The sequence below is a fragment of the Anopheles funestus genome, chromosome 2RL (assembly GCF_943734845.2).
Source record: "Anopheles funestus chromosome 2RL, idAnoFuneDA-416_04, whole genome shotgun sequence".
In the NCBI taxonomy this organism is placed as follows: Eukaryota; Metazoa; Arthropoda; class Insecta; order Diptera; family Culicidae; genus Anopheles; species Anopheles funestus.
Window position 1 is genome coordinate 87,039,454 of NC_064598.1, and position 24,737 is coordinate 87,064,190.

Below are 24,737 nucleotides of genomic sequence, written 5' to 3' on the forward strand. Positions count from 1 at the left end.
GATCTCGGTGGGGTTGAAGTTTTAGATTAAACCCCGACCTACCTAATGGTTGGCACATTTATTATCAAGTGGACTTTTTCGCCTTGCTTCTTAATGTTCGGTGTACTTCAATTCTCTTACCGACGGAAGAGAATAAAAATTTAATTAATCTACACGAACTTGCGGATGTTTTTCATGCTGCGGTTGACAGGATCTATCGTTGGGATAACAAGCGCTTTTAAAACTATAGTGTATGGTTTTATTAAGATTTTTGTTTTATGTCTCCGCTCGGCGTTCTTCTGTTACTGTAAAAGGAAATAATAACGTTATCATAGTTTTCTTTTTTATAGTCGTTATCTGCTTCTTCTCCTACTCGAAAACATTCAAAGTATTGTATATATATAGACGTTTTTTGTTGTTGTTCAACCTTTCAATCTTTTCTAATACGTGTAAGTTCTTCCGTTCGCTCTCATTAATTTCCTAGCTGCTGCTCTACTCTGCTTGCCTACAGTCTGTATAGAAAAAAAAGTTTTTCATAATAATAATAATTGTAATAATATTCATAATCCACATTGTTTTCTAAACTATCTCTGTTCTGTTCATTTCACCACGTTCGTACGATTTGCACCATTCAGTACCACTCTTAGGGTTGTCCCCGTCCTATTGCAAATGTAAATATTCGTATCAATCCAGAGTGTCCTGTCCTTTAAAAAATAAACGTGTCGCCAAAAGAAAACAGGCAGACTACGTTCATACGCACTAACGCAACTCTGTTAACAATGGCGCCCTGGAAATGCGCCCTTCGTACCAATCATTATTGCAACGGAAAATGTAACGTGGGGGGGGGGGGGGGGGGGGGGAAAGTGTGGAAAAGGGACGAGGGAAGAGGAAATTAAACAGAAAACAATGCACAAAAAAAACAAATTAACAAAACTTCTATCATTAAATACTCATGATTCTGCTTCATTCAGCATCTATTTCCGCGTGGGCGATCGCGCCACGATCGGAAGCTCAGGAAGTCTACTCGCATTTATTCTTGACCGTTATCATAATCTGATTTGTTTGGTGTATCAGGTACAGGGCACTTACGAATACGGCATTTGCCCTAGAAAAAGAAATTTAAACCCAAAAACATAACCCCGAACGAGATTAATATTAGACAGCAAAAAAGGAGACCCAATCCAAGCGACACTTACTCTCCTTCCTTGAAGTACTCTTTTAGGGTGGTGCTAAACTTTTTGGAATACTTCACAAACTCCTTCTTTCGCTGTTCCACCGCCTGCTTGCCGGACGAGCCAGGTATAAAGCCGACCACTTCGTTGACCGCATCGAGCAGCTTTTTAATGGCACTGGCTATTTCTCTGTGAACAGTTGGTATTCGATCGAGGATTGGTAAAAATTCAAAGAATACAACATTTAATTAAAACCACATTTGATTATGTGCATATCATTAGCAATTCAATGCGTGCATTAATTGGCAAGAAGGAAAATTTTGTTTCCGCACCATACACAGTAAATAGGAAAATGTTCATATTCTCCTCCCAGGGTATCATACTGAGTATGGTTTCATATCTTGTAATTAGTGTCGGCATTGATGCTGCATTAATTAATGCCACCCTTCAGTACGCTTCACCGTGTTTTCTGACTGGCTTACTTTATCGTTTCCAGGAATGTTTTCCTATCAGCTATCTCGTCCGGAATGCGGCTCAGGATTCGTTTCAATGCCGCTGATTTTTTGTTCAGTTCCTGGAATGCATCCTCCGTGCGATTTAACCGATATTCGATCACTGCAAGCGCGGTAATGAGGCGGTGAAAATACAAATGATTAAAAAATATACATTCTTGGAATTAATTATTGGCACACCATGGCCCTTCGAACGACAGCTTACAGTCCGTGTCTGTGGCCGCACCCTGCAGTCTGAGGATGCTTTCGTTCATATTCACATTGATGTCACCCTTCTTGATGATGCCCATGACCAGATCGTACGTCAGTCCCGGGTGGCTCTGTTCCGCCTTGGTGAGTGCGGCACGCAACGCTTGTGATGCGACCACATCGCGCCTCTCGAGCTGAAAGTATTGGACAGAGAATCGTGAACATCGTAAGTTACACAACGAAATATGAAAAAGTATTAAATGAACAGATTTGAACGAACGATTAGCGTCCGGTTAGAGGGTTTTCCAAATGCATTAATTTAACGATCCATAAATCGACGCGACAAATGGCAACCGTCGTTTAGTGTCACCACCGTTCGTACTGGTGTGGTGATTCAGCCATCGGGCTGTTTGACGGAAATGCCACTTCCAAGCAACTATCAACTTTTGCACCTCCATCTAGTACGCGTTGGTCTCTTGCAAAAACAAACAGAGAGGAAAAAATAGACAAACCCCTTTCGACACCATGGCACACTATATAATCAATCGATTAGCGATGAAAAGTGAATCGTAAACACAACATCCTGGTAATGGAGTTTGGTGCTGGTGAGCTGTCCACATCCGCCAGGGTATGAGATGCAGGAAGCAAAAAAGTGGTTTATGCAAAATGTGCATTAAACGCGACCAGCTACGCTCTGCGTGCCCGTACCCATAGATGGGCTGGAAGGCACGTACATTGTGCCTGTTTGGTCTAAAACAAGAAAGACGACTTTCCCTGTGTACCATGTTTCGCCCCTTTTCGGGCCACGGAGAAAAACAAACCGCGGAACTGTAGATTAGTGTGTGCGTTTTGCAGTGTGTCTGCTTCTTCGGGATGTAATGCGTTGCTGCCATTACCTGGGACAATATTGGCCGTATCAGAATCGGAAGTACCAGGGATGTTACGACGGGCGCATCATCTCCCATTGTCATTGCTTGCAAACTCGCTGGTTAGCGAATATTGAAGGTTGCTGGGATGCGAGTTGTTGCTGTGTTGCTCGTGGATTTTTTTTTCGTCTTGTTGGAGTACTGGTTGGCACACAATCTGTGTACTGATGTTATCAGATTCCAACAAGTAACACTATGAATCACACACTTATCACAAACTTAGGCACAATAGTTTGGCGATAACGCACTCGAAATTGAGATCAACCCCCTATTGCACACTTCACAGCGACCAGCGAATCGGTCAGGTTGTTCATCTGGACATTTCAACTGAACCGTAATTATATTTCCAGCGGAATCTATAGTAGTCAACACCGCTTGCGGAAGCAGCGCTTGAATGCACAGCCTGAAACTTGCTGTTTTGTATGAATTATCGTCTCGATAAACTGTTATGTGTGCAGCAACTTTAGTAGAGCAAGGAAAAAACGAAATAAAACCAGTTCACGTAAATATTTTCTGACGTTTCTACGGTTGACAGCGCATTTGAGCGCGTGTCATATTTTGTAGAACAGTGGCAGCACTGTATAACTCGAACTGGGCCAGTTGAATCCTTTCGAACCGATGAGTTTATTTGGGGTAATGAACTGTTTTCGAGCGATATATTTGTTGAGATGGTTACAAAATTGAATGTAAAATATCCGTATTTGAATTGAGATGTTCACAAACAAGAGAATTGAGCGAAAAATCGTCTACAAGGGCTTGAAATATTTCACAAAAATTGCACCGTTTCATTCCGGAATGACAACGAAATAGACTATGTTGTCAAAACAAAGCAAGCTATAGCTGTTCATGTCATAACAAAAAGGCTCTTCGGAATGTGTGCCGCGCTTGCACGTTGATAAGGGAAATAGAAAATGCGTAGCGGCTGTTGCATGGTTTGTAATTGATGTGACTCTCTTCGCTTGTAGTGTAAAAGTGTTTTAATCCCTCGTTTTTTGGTTTGTGTTGCAGCTGGTGGAATGTAAGTACCGCGAGCAGCGCTTCGTTAGGCGCAATGACATGGCCATAACCTAAAATAAAGTTTCCTGACATTCGCGCTGTTGCTCTGTTTATTATTTGCAGGAGGAATTTTCATTCGCCCTATTTCCGTGACTCTAGTGACAGTGAAGACGACGTTGAAATTGATATCGAACAGTTAGGCATACCGCACTTTTTAACTGCCCGCACCGAGGAACTTATAGACCTCGTGGAATATTCGTCCGACGGTGAGGACGGATATATCGGTACACCCGGATTGTCGGTCATGGATGACACGGATAGCGATGATACGTACGAGGAGATAGATGACAGTCAAATGTCAGACACAAGCTCGGGTTCCGACATGGAAGAGCGAGCCACCGATGCGGCAAGCGGTAACAAGGAAGAACCGGCAAAAAGAGCGTCAAATGGCGAAGGTACATCAGATTCGGATTCGGGTTCCGATACGGAGGAGCGAGCAACCGATGCTGCAAACGGTAACAAAGATGGACAAGCAAAAAAGACTCCAGAAGGTGAATGTACGTCAGAGTCCGGTCCGTCGCATCGAGTGATTGACGATTATGATGAGGAGATGGAGGATGATGAAGTGATAAAAGCTATCATTTCCGAAATCAAGAAACCCCGCTCAAAACCACCGGACATTCAGACGGAAGATTTTGTCGTGGATCTATCGTTCCATCCGAGCAAAGATATCCTTGCCGTTGGAACGTCGGTGGGCGATGTGCTGATGTATAAGTATGCGAACGAGCAAAACGTCCTGGCGGCCACGCACGAACTGCACACAAAAGCGGTCCGTTGTGTGGAGTTTACACGCGATGGAAGATCCATCATCTCGACTGGTCGCGAACGTTCGATTGTGGTAGCTGATACGGAAACGGGTAAATTTAAACGGTTCTGGGAAGCGGCACACGATGAACCGGTCTACTCGATGGCAGTACTCGGGGAGCATCTGTTCGCGACCGGTGATGACGATGGCACGGTGAAGCTGTGGGATTTACGACAGAAAGATGCGGTATTTTCGTTGCGACCGGTAGAAGACTTCATTTCATCCATCCTTTCGAACGGCCTGCAACAGAAGTATCTCCTGATGACGAGCGGAGATGGTCTTCTAACGACGATTAACATTGCTCAACGGTAAGCAAACGTTACACGAAGGATAAGCCAACGTTAATCAATTGTTTTGTTTTTACAGAAAAATGTACGTCCAGTCAGAACCCTACGAAGAAGAGCTCAATTGTATGGGAACTTTCAAGCGTGAAAGCAAACTAGTGGTGGGCACCTCTAAGGGCAACTACTACACATTTAATTGGGGCCAGTTTGCTTACCATTGCGACGCGTTTACGGGACCAAAGGCGAGCGCAAACCGTATGGTGCCGATTACGGAACAAATTGCCGTGATGGCCGGTGAGGATGGTATCATCCGTGCCGTGCATCTGGTGCCGGGCCGCGTGCTTGGTATCGTCGGTCAGCATTCGATGGCCATCGACACGATGGACATCAGTGGGAGCGGAGAGCTCATCGCCACCAGCTCGCATGACAACGATGTGCGCTTCTGGAATATCAAATACTTCGAAGAATTCGACGGTATTAAATACAACAGCAAACCGGACCAGCGGGCGTTGAAGCACAATCTGCCCTCGTCGCAGCGTGTCAATGCGAAAGACTTCTTTGCCGGGTTGAATGAGTAGGAGACGAGCTAAAGATATAGCAGATGCTGTATTGCACGTTTGGGTAAACGTATCTGCAACGTGAAGATGGTCAGTGTTTTCCACGGAAAGTTAATTTGTTATTTTCAATATAAACCGATCTTGTCTCTATCAGATATTTGGCTAGGGTTACCTTGCCTAATGGATGATAAGTCCTGCGGTTGAAAGGTACGGTCCCAGCCATGATGCTGTTGACCATCCGATCGACCAAACAATCTTCTGGATTGCATTATTTTTTCCGTATCGGCCTGCTAGCTCATGCCTGCCTTGTACTGTGGCTTGCGGGACAGATTTGTGTTTCCCGTCTGTCTTTAAAGTAAGGCATCGCACTACCTGGGGAGAATCGGTGCAGTTTAACTTCGAACCCATAACTTGAGGTTTGCTGGGCCGAGCATTTAGCACGGCGCTAAACAGAACTTCTCAAAAGCCTGTTCTTTTCAATATAGCTGTGTAGTTCTTCGAGAAATAAAATAAAATGTATTTTAATTCCAAAGCATTTGCGCCAGTCTTATTTCGATCAGTGAACGCAGAACTATAAACCCGAAGTGACAAACAGCGATGGTTGTTTGTTTTGATCCGGTATCGAGTTTTTTTTTTCGTGTTTTTCCCCGCAGAATACACGCGCACGTGAATACCGTAAAAGGACGATCAAAACACGGTGAAAAAGCGGCCACTATACTTGCATATCACCAAACCAAAAGCAAAGGGGGAAACCACGGCATAGTGCGGTAGTGTTAAAGTTTGATCACTGCTTTTGTCGTCATCGTCGTCAGCTTGCCGGTTTGTGGAAAAGCAAACACCAGCTACGAGCGCCAGGACGACGACCGTTCCTCGTGGAGTGGTAGCGCAATCATCATCATCATCATCATCGTCATCTTCGGGTTTTGCGAACGAAGCGCATGCTGTCGCTTCCTTTTTTGCGTTTTTCGGCACCGCTCGAGCATGCAAAAGTGCACCTGCACTCGCGTTCGCGTGTCAATCCAGTGCAATCGAGCTGTTCGACGCATTTAGTGCCGTCCTTCTCCTCCATTACGCCCGCCTGGGTCGTCCCTCGTATTGGACCTTCTTGCATCCTGTCGCTATCCTCAACTGAACTCATTTTCCGATTTTCCTTCCTCGATAAGTTTGGTGATTGTTTTCACCTCTTACGGAATCGATGGTATTACTGTGAACATTCAGACCGTATGTCGTGATTTGTCTGCTGCCTGTCTCTACCTGATTCGAAAAAATCCATCCAAAACCTGTGTGCATTGCGTGTGCGACGGACGACAAACGATACACGCCGAAGGTGGCCTTCCATAAGCGGAACATAAAACTTTAAAACCGTCCCCAGGGGGAGTATAGTGGAAAACGGTGCAACATGATAACATTTCGGTTATCGAGCGGTGTGTACGCGTATGCGGCCTACCTGCTGCTGATGGTATACTTTCTATGGCCGGGACGTTTCGCCAGCCTGTACGACTACGTCGAGGGTGAGAACATTTACGATCAGCTGATACGCAAGACGACCAAAAACATCTCGCTGATGCGTAATGGATTGCGGTGCGATTACAGTGAAGTCATCGAGGATAATCTCTCCATCTACCGGCCACCGTACACGGAGGAAATTATCAACAACAATGTACGGCTCGGCGGTGAATACTATCCGGAGGATTGTCTGCCAAGCTTCAGTACGGCCATTATAGTGCCGTACCGGCAGCGTGAACGGCAGCTAAATCAGTTCCTCATCTACATGCACAACTATCTGCGCCGGCAACGCATACACTATCGAATATTCGTGATTGAACAGTACGACCCGAAACCGTTCAATCGCGCTAAACTGTTCAACATCGGTGCACTGATTGCGATGGGTTTGGACTATCCATGCTTGGTGCTGCACGACGTCGACCTGATGCCGATGAATCTGGGCCATCTGTATGCTTGCTCACGCAAACCGCGCCACATGTGCTCGAGCCTGGACGTGTTCCGGTACAACCTGCCGTACCGTGGACTGTTCGGTGGTGCGGTTGCCATCGAATCGACCGTATTTCTCAACATCAACGGTATGTCCAACATGTTCAGCGGATGGGGCGGTGAGGACGATGATCTGTACGCGAGGCTGCAGAACAAACAGATCGAAATATGTCGCTTCAGTCCATCCTACAGTCAGTACTCGATGCTGAAGCACCGGAAGGAAGCACCCAACAAGGATCGGGTAGCATTCCTCAAGAATGGAAAATTGCGCTACCATACGGATGGGTTGAATTCGCTCGTTTACAAACAGGTCGGCTTTAAGCTGCACAACCTGTTCACGCACGTGCTTGTTGAAACATAAGGAATTAGAGAGAGAGAGAGCTTTTGTTTATGAAAGGAGAAAAGTAAGAAAATCCACGCAATATTACTCTTTAAACAAAGACACACCGAAAGAGGTGAGTTTTTTGTTTGTTTGTAGGCTCAGTTTCTTCATTCCGTAGTTACACGTTTGATGTAAAGTTTATTACAGATGGTATGAAGCGGCCCTGCCTATGCACATTGTATTATTTAGCTTTAATATTGTTTCCCTAGTTAAGATTAGCTACGTTAGTTTCATTCCTGCAATATGGCTTTAAAAATGGTTAGGTTAAACTGGCTTATAGGAAAATCAGGTTAAAATGAAATAAGCAAGAATTGCCTTAATACAGACAAGAATTACATTAAGAAGGATGCGTAAGAAAGCATCGCCTATCGAAGGAAGAAAACAAAAAACAGCGCAATGTGTTGTATCGCAAAACATTTTACAATTAATTATTACACTTCGCTTGCACAGTTAATCAAGCGCATTTTGCGAAGTAAACGAGACACCAGTGTACGGAAGAAGGGGCAACAAGCAATACCAAACAAAAAAATACTAAATTAAGTGCTACAAAATTTGCATTTGCAAAACCTACAACAAAAAACAAAAAAACGGATCACGTGATTATGCAGGTTGCTTCACTTCAGAGTTAACCGTGGCGCGTGTTTGATGAATATTACGTTACAAACCGTGAGCAAAACGGTAAACTAGAGATAGTTATTCCTATTTATTAATCCCCTACCAAACTAGGGTAGTACTAGGAGCTAAGGTGAACTTTAATAGACACTAGACAAACTGAAAACCAAACTCTTAAAACGCATAGATTGTAAGTAGGTACAGTTTTACAATTCAAATTAAAGAACGCTCAGTGGTTAGTGCGTACACACCTTAAGCAGGAAACAAACCTTAGCGTTTGCCTCTAGAACGATGTTTTCTTCTCTTCCCATTTTTGCACTCATTAGCGGAAGCACACGTGAAAATGAGAAGGAACAAAAAGGAACAAAACAAATGAAAAACCACGCTTCGTGATAAGGAAGAAAAAAGCAACAACCAAAAAAAAAAAACAAAAACAAAAACCCCGGACAAATAGGAGCAATTTTTAGATTACATTAAGTTATTAAAGTTCGAAATTACGAATTAAAACAGCGCTCTAGCATTAGTGGCGCGTGCGTTTTTGTGTGTGGGTGTGCGATCGCGGTGTACTGAAAAGGGAAAGGGCAAGGAGAGTAAATTGATCGCAAATTTTAGACTCGTACTTAGCAAACAAAACTCAATAAATCAAATTCAACTTAATTAATTAAGTACGGCTGCCTGCGCGATCACCATTGTGCTATGGAATTTTTGGGAGGGAAAGAAACAGAAGACCGTTTATGGTTCACTTCTATTGTCCATGAAACTCACGCACCTTCATGCTTAGCACTGGATAAACGACGTGCTAAAGTGTCAAAGTCTAAACATAGTACCCACCACCCGTTTCGTTCCATTATGCTTTATCGGTTGTTTAATGTGAACGGCTTTCTTTGCCTTTCTTACAAACTGTCTCCTTACCGTGCCAGATGAGCGTAGCAACTATCCGGCGGTCGGATAATTTGTGCGCCCGATTTCGGGCCACCCGTCTAACCCGCGATCTCATAAATCACCTCGTGCGCACTCGATCGCTCGTGTACCGTGGTTCCGCTGCGGAAGGTGGAAGACATTTTGTGCCATCTATCCGGTCCCGTCCAGTTTTTGGGGCGAAAATGTACTCGCATGCGCGCTTTTTCTCCATAATTCACCACCAGTTTCCCGAAAACAAAAAAAAACTAAAAGGAAAAGGGCGTGCGCTTGCTCGTGTGCGCGTAATCGACGCGCAGACACGTTTCCGCACTTTCCCGGCGATCGATCGACAGCACGTGGAGGTGGTGCATTGCAACTGCGTGAGTATATGCGCGGTCGGTACGGTGTGTTGGAGTGTTTTTCACGTAGCCAGATAGATAGAATGGCGTGAATTATCGCACTAGGGTAATTAATTTTTATTAATCGTTTTCCAGTTAGTGGCGTGATTTATGCATCGTGCCATGGATACATCCCGATCTTCGTGTTTTCTGCTATCCGGTATGGAGTCTTTCGGAAAAGGAACTACAGCTACTGCACACCGGACCGCACAGCCGTAGCTTGATGAGATGGCGATCATTAGAACGAAGAATCGACTGATGGGTGGAAGAATTCATTTGCCGTGCCGGACAGGGAATGGACGAAAGTCTACAGGATCGTGAGAAAAGCATCCTTCGCTGAGTTGAAGCTAATTATGAGCTTAATGGTTTGAACATCAGCTCTTCAAGTCATCCATAGAGTGAGGAGTATACATATATTAACACAGGCTCGAATAATTAGCCAAGTGTTAAGAGGAAAATTGTTGTGTTGGAATCCGGTTCCGGTAAAATATATTTTTTCCTCCGGTAAGGTGCATTCCACATAGTAAAAGAAACCCGAATCTGGGGCAATTATTAGCTTATGATTGATAGGACAAAGCTTACACTCAGCTCACACACCCACCGAGTGTGAGAGCGAGCAGACAGTTTATTAGGTGATATAAATGGGCCAGTTTTATTGTCCAGTAACAGGCAAACAGGGGGTCCCGTCTTCACCCCTTTAAAGACATTACCGCAAGATTATGTCCTTTGTGCAATCATTTGAAAATTTTATGGCAATCAGATTACCCACCGGTGGTGGTGTTTGAGTGCCACATACACTGCGTACCAAACCATATCTCGTGGATAGGTGTTTGCAATCTTAAAGCGCACAGACATTTTTCTTCAAGATCACGCCGTAGACAAGTTTATTACGCGCGGGACGGGAATTATGATGAGATATTGGAGGGTGTACAAAACCATTTCAAACATACTGCCAACGTCGGAAGCTATCAAAATTCGAAAACCTAAGCGACTCTGGTACACGCGGCTGCTATTGCGCGTGACTATATTAATCGATGTCTTCGTGTTTGTACACGATTGTGGATAAAGAATCGGCCACACTACCATTAACTAGAGGTGTCAAGTTTAGGTGGAGCGAGAAACGCTTGCCATTGTACTGCTCTGGTCAAAGTGGAGTTTTTGAAGGGCATCCATCTGACGGTGCTGGAGCGCCAGCTTTAAACGCCGATCGTCTGTTCACCCACGCCCGAATACACACTGTCTGTGTGGTGTGTCCATGTCATGCCAATGGCTTGCGAGTACTTCCCCCTTCTCCCCTATCCAAACTTCCCTCATCACTTCCTCTAATGTAATGGTTCACCATTTCTCCTCATAAATATGTGAATCGAGAATCTGGTACAGTCTAGCGGGAGGGATCAGAACGGGCGTGAAAGTCCACCAGGGATATGAAATTGAATCATCGGTTCTTTGGTGCTGAGGGTGTTCCAGATTACTGTCCGGATGTATTTTAAAAGAAACGGGAAACATGACACAGGACCTCGGGCCAGACAACAATGAAATGACGAGTTCTGGTGGGGGATAGAGTCACCGATGTCCATTGGAGCTGGGGTTGAACTCGATCCAGAGCAGACCACAACCCGACCCGGGATACCCTTACACGCTGAACGGCTTTGCTACTACTGCACCGTGTTATTGTTACGGTTACGATCTTGTTTATTTGTTAATTTATTTATGAAGAAACCTCTGTCCCGTGCCAGGGACGGCGGATGGAGAATGACGGCTTATGTTCAGGTCTCAACCCCCGAGATATGGTTGCTTGATTGCTTAGCTACTGGCGCGTTACACCGGGCCGGAGCCGGCCAGTAAAATCCATATTTTAGTAGCTGTATGATAATCGAGCTAGTCTCGATGGCACTAGTGCTTTGGTGGTGTTCGATTCAAATGGTGATTCCTGTACGATTGCCACCGGATATGACACCCTTCACCCCTAGCCGTACATTTACCCAGCGATCGCAAACATGACTCAAATGCATCTAATTTAATGCCAACTTGTTCTGTCACATGAAGGAACTATTCCAAACGGAAGGAAGCTGTGAGAGTGGCGTTCGGCTTTTCATTTGGAAATAGTAAATCTTCGTAGTAGCGTGCATACTCTTCTTCATTGACAAATCATCCGATGTCGGTTACAATGATTGAAACATCCCGTGCGGGACCGACATTCGTGGAGTGTTGGCATTCGAAGGATACTGAATACATATTCCACCATACTGAGTAAGTGCAAAGTTATTCAACTAGTCAAGAATAGGGAAGGGGTCTCCGTGTCTACCTTCTCTGATCATGGAGAAGCAACATTTTGTGGAAGCGTCTTGTTTTAATCTTCCGAAACCTCAACCAAGTATCTGCAATGTATAATTTATTCAATTGAACGATCGTGTTTGATGATCGATGTACAGAAGTGTCGAAAATGATTCCTGATGGAAAATATCAAACAAGTACTCTTTAATGCTTTTTTCTAATGTTATTGCAAAGCGTTACAACAATAAGCTCAGGGTAAAATGTCGAATTGCATTAATTTCATCATTCGATCGCTTTACCAAGGCACTTGCAGGCTTGCAAAGTGCCTCCGGCCGTTTGGTAAGATGAATTCGAATTCCATTATCACATGGCGGATTCGTACTCCAGGCAATAGCGCTTTAGACTGTTAACTTTGTCCCACTAGTGTAGTGGCCAGGATCGAAGTGCGATCATAGTTAAGAGGTTTGCAAATTAATGTACACCTAGCCTTTAACCTAGCGCGTTAGTCACTGGCACAGCCCTACTTGCCAACCCGTGCGCACACTTGAGAGCGCAAACCTTCAGACGGTTGGGTCGGTTGCCTGAACGCGATGCGTAGGTTGGTATCGTGGAAATGATCGAACCACTTTTATTACTATTTTGCTATGCCGTCCCACCGAACAGCAAAGGAGAAGGTACGCGACTACGCGCCTATTGAGCAAATAGTAGTGCAAAACTAATAAACGAAACAATAGTCCATCTGTCATGGTGTTGTGGTGGTGGCTGTACTACAGACCCTGTACGGCGCCGCACCTTCGAAATGATCACCTGTTTTGCCGCTCCGATTTGCTGGGAGGAATATTCAATAAAGCAGAAATTAATAAAACCTCAATCTTGCAATTGGGATCTGCTTTTTTTTTATTCGTTTTGTTTCAATGTTCTTGGCGGGACACTTTCGGAAACGATCGATCTCAACAGGGTGTCGACGGGATACGGAAAGATCGTCTATATCTCGTCTAGATATTGGCGTATAATGTATGCAGCTTTTGCCAAGCTTTACCATTACCGATCACCTGGAGGCTTCATAATGTATATACATTGTGCAGAAATGGAACGCATAAGTCACATGGCGGTGCGCCATGATCGACCGGAGTGGAGATCCTTCGCATTGACTGGCGGCGACGGAGCAACGTACGTCAATGTCAGCAAAACTAAAAACCACAAACTTGTACTGCTCGCGATCCTCGACGACGATCGGCAATTATTCAAATTTACCATAATTGAAAAAAACGTAATTGTCGTTTCGATCGTCAGCTGGGAGGGTCGAGATTTCGGTGTCGGCAAACGCTTCTTGTGAGTCATCCAGATCCAACCATTCGAGGGCACTGTCATTTTCTGACCAGTTGTTGATTTATGTGCTAATTAATACGGCGTACGCATCATTAATTCGGTGCGCTAGTAGCTTTGGTTGATTTGGTGCACCGTCAAAACGATTCTAGATGCATTCGGTGTGTAGCTCTAGTGGGGAGTGATGTGGTGTTTAGTACACACTGACATCTTGCTGATTTATTGCTAGCTGTCCGTATGTGGAGTTGCTGGTAGACTTTGAAAATATAAGATTTTAACAAAAAATCGAAACAAGTTTTGTGTTGCTTAGTAGTAGGTATACGGATGTATCAAACCTGAGGGGAATCAATCGTTACTAAGCAAGATTTGTTAAAATTAGCAGGATCAGTAAACTCTTGAATATTGTCTGTTTTGATTATACGACACAAAAAAAAGATAGTAATCTTTCCAGTTCATAAAACGCCTTTGTTGTAAATAATCATAAAAATCTAAATTATTATGGCAGATTGAAAAATTATTCATAATCCATATTTTATGCAACTCCCAGAGAGAAATTTCGTCCATAAAGACAACCACATAACCGCACGTTATATACAAAAGAAGCTCATTTGGACATGCGCCACGCATTTGGACCATATCCAGAAAGCTTCCTTCGTGATAGTGTCCAGATTGGACACCAATTAACATAATGAAAAGAATCACCCTCTCTCCTCATCACACCACTATTATTAGTCACAATAAATCGGTTTTAAACGGAACGACACCGATCAGCTGCGTACAGGTTTTTTGGGGGGGAGGGAGATTTTAGTTAACGATTTTGCATTCATTCTTCGTCTGTCCAAACAAAACCACAACAAGCTCCAAACAAACAACGCCATTTAAAACCTTGATGCGGGGTGCAAATCAGATTTATGAAAATCTTCCACTGTCGCCAAATTGACGAGACACCGTTGGGTATGCCACTACCGCTCGCAGCCACCGATAGTTCGCTGCGTACCCTAAGCGCATGAAATATGAATGAAAACGGTGCGCAACGGAACGTGTGCGTTTCCACGCGCATCATCGCATCTCCCGGGTCTCGTTAATGCGCAAAGCGCACCATTATAATAATTTAGAGCCGATTTAATGATGAAGAGGACGTGTGCAGCGAGGCAACGGGACCTGGCTAACAATCACCAACACGGCACGCTGGCAGGGACGGATCTGTCAGCAACCTGTTAATGTTTTCGGACAGCGGCACACGTTTGGCGCCACTTGCCTTGGTGCGCCGGTTGGTGGGTTGGCAATGCGTAGAGGGATTTGTGTGTGATGTTTTTTTTTCTCTTATTTGTTTCGTTTTGTATTGCCCATTGCTGTGTCTTTTGTTGATCAAGTTTGACGTATGGACAGCACGGGGATAGACACTCCCCCGGACATAGCGCGACCACACGGGGTGGTACACCGCACAGCTACAAGAGGTCATGCGAAGGCGTATAGTTGCATTTAATAAATTGTACACAATCGCCCTGTCATTTGTTGGACAAGATCACAACCAGGAAGCCACGTTCTCTGGTACATTCTTTGCCAGCTGAATTGGCACGCGTCCATTATAGTGGTCAAATTCGACGACATTCGGGACATCCCGTAAGGAGGACACCGGTACACGCAACGTGTACGATATTAGAATCCCAAATAAGGCCCCGTGTTCCAAACTCCGCAAGCTGGTGGTGTTGCTTTAAAGTGGAGACAAATTACCATTTTGTTGGTGGTACTGTTTCCGGTGGCGTTGTAATGATCAAAACCTTGAGGTACTTTCAACGCACACACATGATCGGCTGTGATCGCTTTATAAAGGTTTTCAAAATGGAGATGAAATGCGTGAATGTGTGCAAGAAATCATTCGAGAATTGGGTAATAACTCCAATATGTCCTCCTTTTCCTGGTAGATGGTGTCCAAATAAGGAAGATCCAACAACAACAGAAAGATCTGTTCACACGCTCACTACATTATCATCGTAATCATCTGAGGAAATGACGCAACTCTGCACAAACTCTCCCTTTTTAATCTTTATTAGACTGTTACCCTGTAAATCCCACCGAACGTACATAAAATCCGAAGACTGGTCTTCTTATCTGGTTGACATGCATTTTTGTGGTTGTTGGTGTAGTGTACTTCTCTTACACAAGGTACTTCCACTTCCTACCACCATTGTACGCATTCTGACGATATCTCATATATCCACCTTGCACAGTCTTTTCTGAATGAACTGACTGCCATCACCCAGTCGCCAACAGCACGATCCATGAAGTAGTGGCGTGTGAACAAGTTTACAGCCGTTGTTAATAAAAAAAACAGACGCCCCTTCAGACTGACTGAGCAATACTAAACGATCGGCACGAATCGTAAAACGATCGCTTCACAAGGCGCGCACTAAAATGGCGTGTGGCTTTCGCAAAGTTTGCTGTACAAAAAGAAAAACTTCACTCTGCTTCAACGCCGGTGGTCTTTGGTTGTGATCCAGGCACCATCTGGGCCCAGCCATCATCAACATCATTTGGACGCGATGGACCATTTGTTGCGTCTTTACGAGTTGTTATATTTCGTATCGTTGTTAGCTGTTATTATTGGGTGGCTACACCCAAGCCAAATGTGCGTGGTACACACCTCCCGGTGAAGGTCGTGATTATGACGCTCTCGTCTGAGGATGGGCAGCGACCATCTCCAGTGGCCTTTTGGTAAGGAAGCGAGGTTGCAGTTGGGGCTGTATATTCGATTTCAAATTCAAACTCAAGTGCGAATCACACGGTAGCATAATGTGACGGCCACGCACATTCCCTTTTTTGTGGTTGCTGAAGAGCAACCTGGAGAGGGATCCTACGCACCGTGAAGTGGACACTTCACGTCCCGAAGGGGTTTGTTACCGTATCGATGACCAGTTGTCGATGATGCAACGGATGATTGAGTGATCGAAATACCGATCGATTGCAGAATGTATGCATTTGGGTCGACAATTCGGTGATGAAGTTTTCACTCTTTGTACGAATCGAACGGAAGCTGTGATGTGAAGTCATACAAAGAAAATAACAGGGTATTCATATGCTCCTTTTTATGTTTGCCATTATTTCAAAAGATCTTTCAATTGCAACGTTATTCCTTTTGGTAAATTTATCTCTTTCTGCTCTTATATAGCTATTGAATGCGATATTGATTTCTTTAACAGTTTTAACATCAATTTAGCCCGAATTGACCGTTTGGCATTTTTTTGGCAAGATCACGGCATGACATCTCCAAACATGTTCGTTTCCTTAGTTTCCATCCTTAATAAACTCATTTATTACACAACATGTTGTTCGAAGCAAGTGTCTTGCAGCGTTTGGGTGTGTGTTTTTTTTTAAATTTTCTTCTTCCTTGTAGTCAAAGTAAAAACAAGCCGATAAATATGCAAAAATGGCAAACGATCGCTCAAATGCGCACACATCGCCAAATCGGTCGCGCTTAATGATGACATAAATAAGCGACGGTACATTTGGTAAAGCGTAGCGAACCAACTGTGAATGTGCCCGGTGTTATTATGTACCAACGAAAGCAAAAACCAAAAACAAAAAAAAACCTCCAAATAGTGGTTGCTTAAGGGGGCACCGGCGAGGCGTTGTCATGATAAATCTTTGCAACATTGCTTCCAACCAGCATCCGTCCGGAGTGCGGAGATCGAGAATGACAAGTGTGACTTCATCGGGTGACAAGTGTCTGCGCGGGTATCGTATATGGAGCTGTAATGGTTTAACATTTGCATATTGTCACCTGTATACCGGCATCTTGCCATGTTTCTGTCTTGCATCCGTGCTAAATAATCACCTAAAAATTCTTGCCACAACCGAGCAAAGCCAGTGGACGCATCAATAACGCAATCAGGGGGCCTTCGCCAGGTAGACACCTTATCGAACCGATCACTTTCACGGATCTTCGATCGGTCGCGTGGGTGTTTTGTTGCTGTTTTTGTTGTCCAAAGAAAACCGATCTCCAAACGGTCGAATTCATCTTCCCCCCAGGTTCGAAGGATGAAAAACAACCCAAATCGTTCCTAATAAGCCAATAGGTAACGCTTGTGCTCCTAATCTGTCCGGTCGTTGTGTTTCGGAACACAACCGCGCAGACGAACATAAAAGTCGCTAATTTATCGCACAAGAATAGGTAATGGTGTTTGGAGCTGAAATTAAATAATATTTTATTTCACATTAATTGATGCTATAAAGCAAATTTACGAGAGTGTTTCTTAGGGGTAGAAATAAATTAGTAGTGCGGTACACGTTGCGGGTCATTGTTGGATGTTTGGGATCAAGAATGTGCCAGCACCGCACGATACGTTTCGTACGACACACTTGACCGGTGAATCGGACTTTTTTTTATATATTTCCACCTGCTGAGGGTGGGTTTTCCTTTTCTGCTCACACAACCTCATGGCGCCTGTCCTGGTATCACACTGTCCATCGTACCTTTGGCATTTTGGGACCGAAAGGGGAATGTAACATAATCCCTATTACGCTGGTGCAACGGCCACGTTGGACACGGCCATTTCGGGGCCTTTTTATATGTGCCTTCGGGGGCCTCTTTCACGCATTTGGGGGTTGGGGGAAATTGCGTCGTTTTCAATGGTTGTAAAAGGTTGGGCTCGGAGTGATTTTATTGCGTCTGCATTGATGTCACACCGATCGTCATTTACAGCTCATCGACACTCTCGTTCGCTAATGGGAGCTTTGGGTTGGGTGGAGTCGGATTTCGTTCTGCTTTTGGGGTGGGGTAGATAATCCGGGTCAGTTTAACACGATTGGATTAATCCGATTTTAATGCTCCAGCGCTTACGTTGAATGCCGTAGAAAAGTAACGCGATTGCACGGAACAGTATGAGAATATTGCAAACAACCTGCCACATGATGAGGAAAAACATTTTCAAACTGATAACTAGGATAAATACATTTGTGCTAGAGCTGCTGGACAGAAGGTACAGTTTCAGCTGTGCAAATAGTTGTGGGAAATTGAATCAACAACACATTAAATCAAATATCATCAGTTGCTTCAGTACAGCCAACCCAAACAGTATATAATGAGCGAATAATTCTATGTCACACAAGTTGTTACTGTGTGGTGGGAAACGGTCATTTAAACAGCTTGATAAAACTACAATAAAATCATGTTTAACAAGGTGCTTTCTGTGGTTCTTGTAACATGGGGACTATTCGCCATTGCGCAGGTATTTATTCCATTTTACTAATTTAATCGCCCGATCATACTGATTCCCAACAACGTCCTTCTCGCAGGCGGCAAAAACGGTTAAGGGCTGTGAAAAGCAGATGTCTGCCAATTTGAAGAAGAAGCTGTGCGATATACGTCAGTACAAGATCTTTGATGAGCCAGATATGGATAAGCATATGGACTGTGTGATGAAGACACTTAAATTCGTTCGTGCTGATGGAACTGGAGATGTAAGTATCAAACGTATGACTCTCTGTATGATGGACTCTATTTCTTAAATGCTCTTTTACCAGTACCACCAGCTAATAAAACCACTGAATGCGATCGAGAAGGATCGTAAGCACGATTTCAATCTGGAAAAGTGCGGAGGAGACACGATGCACCTACCAGTAGGTAAACGAGCGAATGCCTACTACAAGTGTCTGCTGAACTCGTCGTCCAGTGAATCGTTCAAGAAGGTGTTCGATCTGACGGAGCTGGTAAAGGCTGGTAAACTACCGGCTACGGCACCGTACAGTGGAGCAGTAGAGAAGCTGATGAAGAAAATTGATCAAAAGATTTGCAAATGATTGAATCAATTGTTGTTGTTTCATTAATGGCAAGGAAATAAACATGTGGTTGTATGAGGCAATATAATACTTCTGAGGTGTTAAATGCTATAATGAACGAATGGATAAAAGCTAGAAATGTATAAATCACTACCAATAAAAGAGACATGTTTGAACGAAAACTAGAACAGAATGATCAACTAGTAGAATATAAATATTGAATCTCAATGTGGGATTGTCCGGCTAGATACTATTCAGAGTATTTATTCTTTTAGTTTCTGGTTTCTTTATAGTCTTATCTTCTCCTACACAAGTTATCAATCTTGGCATGTAATGTTTTACTGCTGATTAATCAGTGACTTAAATTACTTAAAGTTTAAATTGTAAATTTGTTAGGATTTTTTCGAAGGGCAGATGCAGTTAAGTCACAAATGTTAGTATATAAGAAAAAAATGAAAATATCATGTACCCTTCATACAAGACTATACTCTTTACAAAATTACACTAGTCACTTCATGAAAACTATGACCATCTCATATCAAAAACGTTACGTCACTCGTAAGAATTTGTAACTTACGAAACAAATAGTAAGAGAACAATTATTTACCAACTGATACCCTGAATGATCATCAATCAAACGACAAGTGACTTCCGATCGGTTAACATAAGCTCGTTTACTTCCATTTGATTCTCCAGAGTAAATATTGATTCTTCTGAGAAGATAATCAAACATCGCAACGTTCGCTATTTGTTCAGTACCATCTGTTGATGAAACTGAGAACTGCTGGTATAGATGAGAAAGGTGATTTCACTATAAATATAACTGTCCAGTATATTCTACAAAGACTTCAATACGAAACATGTTGGGGAAAATTTTGCTGAAAGTTGCTCTTCTCTGGTGTATCCTCGCTTTAGTGAAGGTGAGTTGATTTGAAAATCATTTTTGAAGTAAAAAATCAAAGTTAAATTTTTGCTGTTGTCTAGGCTAGAGAGGAAGAAACTGTGGAACAATGCGAACAAGTTATGCCACAATCTTTGAAGGGACGTATCTGTGAAATACGTCAATATACACCGGTTAAAGGGCAGGACATGGATAACCACATGCAGTGCGTACTGCAAGTAATTGGATTTGTGGAGGAATCCGGTGATGTTGTGGTTCGTATAACAAAACCTTAAACAAAATCGATTGCAACAACTTTAACGGTTTCCAATTTCGTACAATTACAAAACAGTTCCAGGAGCTTCTCGGTTTACTGAAAATGACTGACTCTAAGCAGGATCATGTGGGCAATATTAAAACATGTAAAGCTGAAGCAGATCAGGTGGCTAGCTCTAGCAAAGCGAACAAGTTTTATACTTGCTTTTTGAAAACGAGCTCATCGCAAGCATTTAAGATGGCCTTTGATTATGTGGAGCTGCTGTTAGCAGGTAAAATACGCTCGGACATGCCATTCGATGCTAGCCGTGTGTCAATGTTGATGAGGCAAATTGATGATGGTTTATGCGCATGAGCGATCAGAGAATACAATCTAAATAAAGAATAACCTTTGCAGCAAAATATTAAAAAACTTTGTATAAATTTATACTCACTTATGTAGATTTTATGATAAATTTAAGTTAACAACATTTCACGATTAAAAAACCTTTTGCTATACTTCTCCTAAAACCTTCCGAAATGATAAAATAATCCCTTGCTTGTATTGTACAAAACACGAGAACTCTCTTATCTTACGACAAATTTTCACTTCACTGGGAATACCCAACACATATTCGCTTGTGATTCATTTTTAAAACGAAACTTTCATTTTTTGCAGCCAAAACCAATATTAGCGCCGAATATTTAAACTATTATTAACCCCAGACAAACGAGCATTACAAAGTATTTTCCATGAATCGTGGTTAACATTACGCAGCTGCTTCTAATGTAGGGAATTCACCTCGGATTAAAATCTGGCAATCATAAGCAAATACTGTTCAGCTGAGCACGTTAACAACATCAGACTGAACGAAGACTTATTTTGATTTATAAAGATAATGTATGTTAAAATGTTTGTTATCATCACGATGACTAGAGTATATTTCACAGTAATGGATGTAAATTATTGCCTGATGCTCTTGCATGCTGAATGTGCGAATGGAACACTCTGTATTTGCTTACTTTGCTTAGAAGATCGTAAAAAAAACTGAGAACGGTTATAATTAATCAGTTTGTATATGCAATGTTACATCACGCAATTGTTTGAAATTCCTGCATAAAATGTTTATTCAACAGCAACTGTTCTGGGACCATATGATCAGTATAAAACACCTCTGACTCTCGCTCATTAGCTCAAAGATCACGGTAAGGAAACATCATGTTGAAGAAACTCCTACTGAGCGTTGGACTGGTGTGGTGTTTGATCACTTTGGGACAGGTACTCGTAATTAAATTGTAAAAATTGTGATTTCTGATCCATTTTTTCTATAGTAGACCATTGTTTTCCCCCATTTAACAGGCCCGCAAGGAGTCAACGGTTGAGGAATGTGAGAAGAATATTCCCGCATCATTGAAGGATCGTGTCTGCGAGCTCCGTCAATACACACCGGTTAGTAGCGATGATATGGACAAGCACATGCAATGCGTTCTGGAGGTAGTCGGATTTGTTAACGGAAATGGAGAAGTTAAGGTTGGTACGGTTTCGTTCTCTTCTGCTATACAATTCACAACCAATTAAACACTTTCTTTCCGTTCTGGCGTGAAGGAAAATGAGCTACTAACACTATTGCAGCGCGTCGACAGTAGCGTCGCCCATGCCGCGAACATGAAGAAATGTGCAACCGAGGCGTCGACCGTAGGCAATGCGAAGAAAGCGAACACCTTCTATACGTGCTTCTTGGGTACAAGCTCATCGGCCAGTTTTAAGAACGCAGTCGACTATAATGAACTGTTGAAGGCCGGTAAGATGCGACTGAGTGATCCGTTCGATATGAGTCGTGTTACGGCAATGATCAAGGAAATTGATGACGGTTTATGTCCATAGGCTGGAACATTTTCAATGGTAAAAGAAATGGAGTTGTATGGCAAATAAAAAAATACATAAAAATAATGGTGCATGCAAACAAAAACTTTTAAGACTCATGGTTTGTTATTTCAAATTTAATATCAACGTAAAAGAAAAGCTTATTTTAGCAATCTATTTAAACATAATGTTTATAACTTCATTTACGACTCTTTTCAATTAAAATAAATGATACAAAAATGTTTTTAAAGCAAATATTTGATAAAGTTTGTTGAGTTTTAAAAATTCATAAAATGATGGTAGGCGGTTGTTCTGTAAAGTCGCACCTTCATCCAATTTTCTGTAACTCTTGTACTCTGTTTTCACTGTCAATTAAGTAAGTTAATCGACTTTATTAATCTATGATAGTGTATGAAGCAAGACATAAAAAGTTTCGATGCCTAGTTGAACAGAATTTCTACACAAGATTCTTTAGATTTATCTTCTTAGTATCTAGCTAAGATTTAGTTCTAGTATCTAGCTTAGATCAATCCTTTCTCTTAGTATCTAACAGAGTTCCATTCTTAGTAGCATATTTAGCACTTCATTCTGATAATAACACATATCCCGTAGAGACAATAATATCTTTCATTTCTTATGCAAATATTTCGCTACATGTGTTTGCATATTTGTACGAGGCTAGTGGTTTTGTAATCTATTAGTCAGGTGTCAACAAGCCGCTGGGGTTTAAAAGTAGCCATTCCAGTGTAATTAATCAAACAGCAAGCTCGAAGTTCAAAGTGAGACAACATGTTGAAGGCAGTGTTCTTCGTTTATTTATTCGCGTTGTGCTTTGTCGTGGCAGTTGTGCAGGTAACTCTATCATTTTGCTATTTGATTAGAGCTAAACTTTCAATTAAACTTCTCCTTAGTGTGATACTGTGCAAGAATGTGAGGATAAGTTGCCAGCATCGTTGAAGAGCAGACTGTGCGAGATTCGGCAGTATAAAATAATTGAAGGACCGGATATGGATAAGCATATCGATTGCGTTATGAAGGCTGTTGGATTCGTATACAGCGATGGTCGGGGAGATGTAAGTCGCGTTTGTATATGAAATGAACAAATTTAAATGATTTATCATGATGCTTCCCTTCCAGTATCACAAACTGTACGATCCACTGAATGCGATCGAGGAGGACCGTAGACATGATGTTAATCTCGAAACATGCATCGGTGAATCGGTACGCGTTCCTGCAAGCCAGCGCGCACATGTGTTCTACAAGTGTTTGCTGAACACCACTTCCGGTCGAACGTTTAAGAAGGTGTTTGATCTTAAGGAATTGGTGAAGGCTGGAAAAGTGCCAAAGCACGCCAGATATACGGCCGAAGTCGCTCAAATGATGAAGGACATTGATGCGAAATTGTGCTAAAATTTACACCAACGTGAAATAAAACATGTACACTTGACGCCGTCGGAAAGTGAGAAAGTTTGACAGCATCCCAGAATTACAGAAATGCGTTATTTACTATCACGTTTATGTTTGATCGTGCGACGACTTTAATCTGCTTTGTTTGTTAATGTTGAATGTAGCAAGAACGCATCTTATCATCGATGCATCTGTGTTCACGAACCTTTTGGTTGGTCCGTTGGCGTACTTGCGATCAGTGGATCATTTTCAGTTGTAGTCGATTGCTCCCCGAGTTTAGTACGTCTGTGATTGAAGTTGTCATCATGAAGCGGTTGAGAAATCATGGTACTGTTCTATTGAGTCTATCTGTGCTGTTGATAGTTGCTGCTGGTGGTAATGTTGGTGCACAAACGGTGGCCGATTGTGTGAGGCTTGCTCCAGAGTCAGCCAGAAGCACAGTCTGCGATGTCCGGCAGTATCGTGCAACGCGTGGTGTCGATGCAGATCAGTACATACAGTGTGCTTTAGCTGCCTTAGGATTTGTTGATGAAAATGGTTCAATTCAGGTAAGAGAGAGGGAAAATAATTCTCCTTACGGAAATAAAAAAAAATCTTCAAACTGGTAATCTAATCTTCACAGAGGAACATCATTCTAACTGCATTGGATGCAGTCGAAAACCACGATGGAGTATACACCGATAGTGTGGACGCTTGCCTATCGAAGGCGAAAAAACTTTCCGGAGTTGAGCGTTCCGGTGCATTCTACTGCTGCATGCTCCGTACCGAGTCGGCACAAAACTTTAAGGACGCTGTCGAACTTCAGGAGCTAAAATCGGCATCGAAATGGTCCGAAGGTGAACGCTTCGATCGTTCCAAAGTGCAGCAAATGATGCGGGAAGTGAACAATCAATTAAAGTGTTAATAAAATGCACCATTCCATTTCAATCCATTCAATTGTGTAGAAGTTAAGGAGTGTAAAGATTTCACAGATTTCATACAATCAATCCATCTTCATCGCAAATAATCTTCAATATTTATCTGAGAAATCTCTACAGTGCAGCAGGTGTCAATCTAGAACCTAATGATCTCTCAAGAGCTACCAGTAACGCCTAGAGACAGACGCAACTAGCCATTTTATAAGCTCAATTAAATGTCATTTCGTACGCCAGAACGTTCCAGTTCACTATCGGCAAGCACCTTTTACGAC

At 42.8% G+C, this 24,737-nt stretch overlaps 8 protein-coding genes across 8 annotated transcripts; 7 read left to right on the forward strand and 1 right to left on the reverse strand.

Annotated features, from left to right (window-relative positions):
- Positions 1 to 215: 215 nt before the first annotated feature.
- LOC125775187 (programmed cell death protein 10) lies at positions 216 to 3,286 on the reverse strand. The gene is made up of 5 exons (XM_049445741.1): positions 2,749 to 3,286; positions 1,869 to 2,046; positions 1,634 to 1,766; positions 1,176 to 1,340; positions 216 to 1,084 (listed from the first exon to the last, which is right to left on the reverse strand). Exons 1-5 carry the CDS (start codon positions 2,821 to 2,823, stop codon positions 1,000 to 1,002), a joined length of 636 nt encoding a protein of 211 aa, XP_049301698.1. The 5' UTR covers positions 2,824 to 3,286; the 3' UTR covers positions 216 to 999.
- Positions 3,287 to 3,599: 313 nt separating this feature from the next.
- Positions 3,600 to 6,012, forward strand: LOC125775164 (WD repeat-containing protein 55 homolog). Its single transcript, XM_049445706.1, has 3 exons — positions 3,600 to 3,796; positions 3,898 to 4,947; positions 5,006 to 6,012. Coding segments are annotated over exons 1-3 (1,548 nt in total). The 5' UTR covers positions 3,600 to 3,794; the 3' UTR covers positions 5,502 to 6,012.
- A 123-nt stretch (positions 6,013 to 6,135) lies between these two features.
- Positions 6,136 to 9,131, forward strand: LOC125775174 (beta-1,4-galactosyltransferase 2). Its single transcript, XM_049445727.1, has one exon. It carries the CDS (start codon positions 6,880 to 6,882, stop codon positions 7,831 to 7,833), a length of 954 nt encoding a protein of 317 aa, XP_049301684.1. The 5' UTR covers positions 6,136 to 6,879; the 3' UTR covers positions 7,834 to 9,131.
- A 9,323-nt stretch (positions 9,132 to 18,454) lies between these two features.
- On the forward strand, positions 18,455 to 19,232 carry LOC125775192 (37 kDa salivary gland allergen Aed a 2-like). The gene is made up of 3 exons (XM_049445745.1): positions 18,455 to 18,592; positions 18,660 to 18,824; positions 18,888 to 19,232. The coding sequence occupies exons 1-3, from the start codon at positions 18,533 to 18,535 to the stop codon at positions 19,161 to 19,163; spliced, it is 501 nt and encodes a 166-aa protein (XP_049301702.1). The 5' UTR covers positions 18,455 to 18,532; the 3' UTR covers positions 19,164 to 19,232.
- A 741-nt stretch (positions 19,233 to 19,973) lies between these two features.
- On the forward strand, positions 19,974 to 20,710 carry LOC125775190 (37 kDa salivary gland allergen Aed a 2-like). The gene is made up of 3 exons (XM_049445743.1): positions 19,974 to 20,062; positions 20,127 to 20,297; positions 20,375 to 20,710. Exons 1-3 carry the CDS (start codon positions 20,003 to 20,005, stop codon positions 20,651 to 20,653), a joined length of 510 nt encoding a protein of 169 aa, XP_049301700.1. The 5' UTR covers positions 19,974 to 20,002; the 3' UTR covers positions 20,654 to 20,710.
- A 712-nt stretch (positions 20,711 to 21,422) lies between these two features.
- Positions 21,423 to 22,247, forward strand: LOC125775188 (37 kDa salivary gland allergen Aed a 2-like). The gene is made up of 3 exons (XM_049445742.1): positions 21,423 to 21,556; positions 21,638 to 21,808; positions 21,884 to 22,247. The coding sequence occupies exons 1-3, from the start codon at positions 21,497 to 21,499 to the stop codon at positions 22,160 to 22,162; spliced, it is 510 nt and encodes a 169-aa protein (XP_049301699.1). The 5' UTR covers positions 21,423 to 21,496; the 3' UTR covers positions 22,163 to 22,247.
- A 645-nt stretch (positions 22,248 to 22,892) lies between these two features.
- LOC125775194 (37 kDa salivary gland allergen Aed a 2-like) lies at positions 22,893 to 23,627 on the forward strand. The gene is made up of 3 exons (XM_049445748.1): positions 22,893 to 22,993; positions 23,053 to 23,214; positions 23,279 to 23,627. Exons 1-3 carry the CDS (start codon positions 22,931 to 22,933, stop codon positions 23,549 to 23,551), a joined length of 498 nt encoding a protein of 165 aa, XP_049301705.1. The 5' UTR covers positions 22,893 to 22,930; the 3' UTR covers positions 23,552 to 23,627.
- Positions 23,628 to 23,733: 106 nt separating this feature from the next.
- Positions 23,734 to 24,475, forward strand: LOC125775186 (uncharacterized). The gene is made up of 2 exons (XM_049445740.1): positions 23,734 to 24,096; positions 24,171 to 24,475. Exons 1-2 carry the CDS (start codon positions 23,734 to 23,736, stop codon positions 24,450 to 24,452), a joined length of 645 nt encoding a protein of 214 aa, XP_049301697.1. The 3' UTR covers positions 24,453 to 24,475.
- Positions 24,476 to 24,737: the final 262 nt, after the last annotated feature.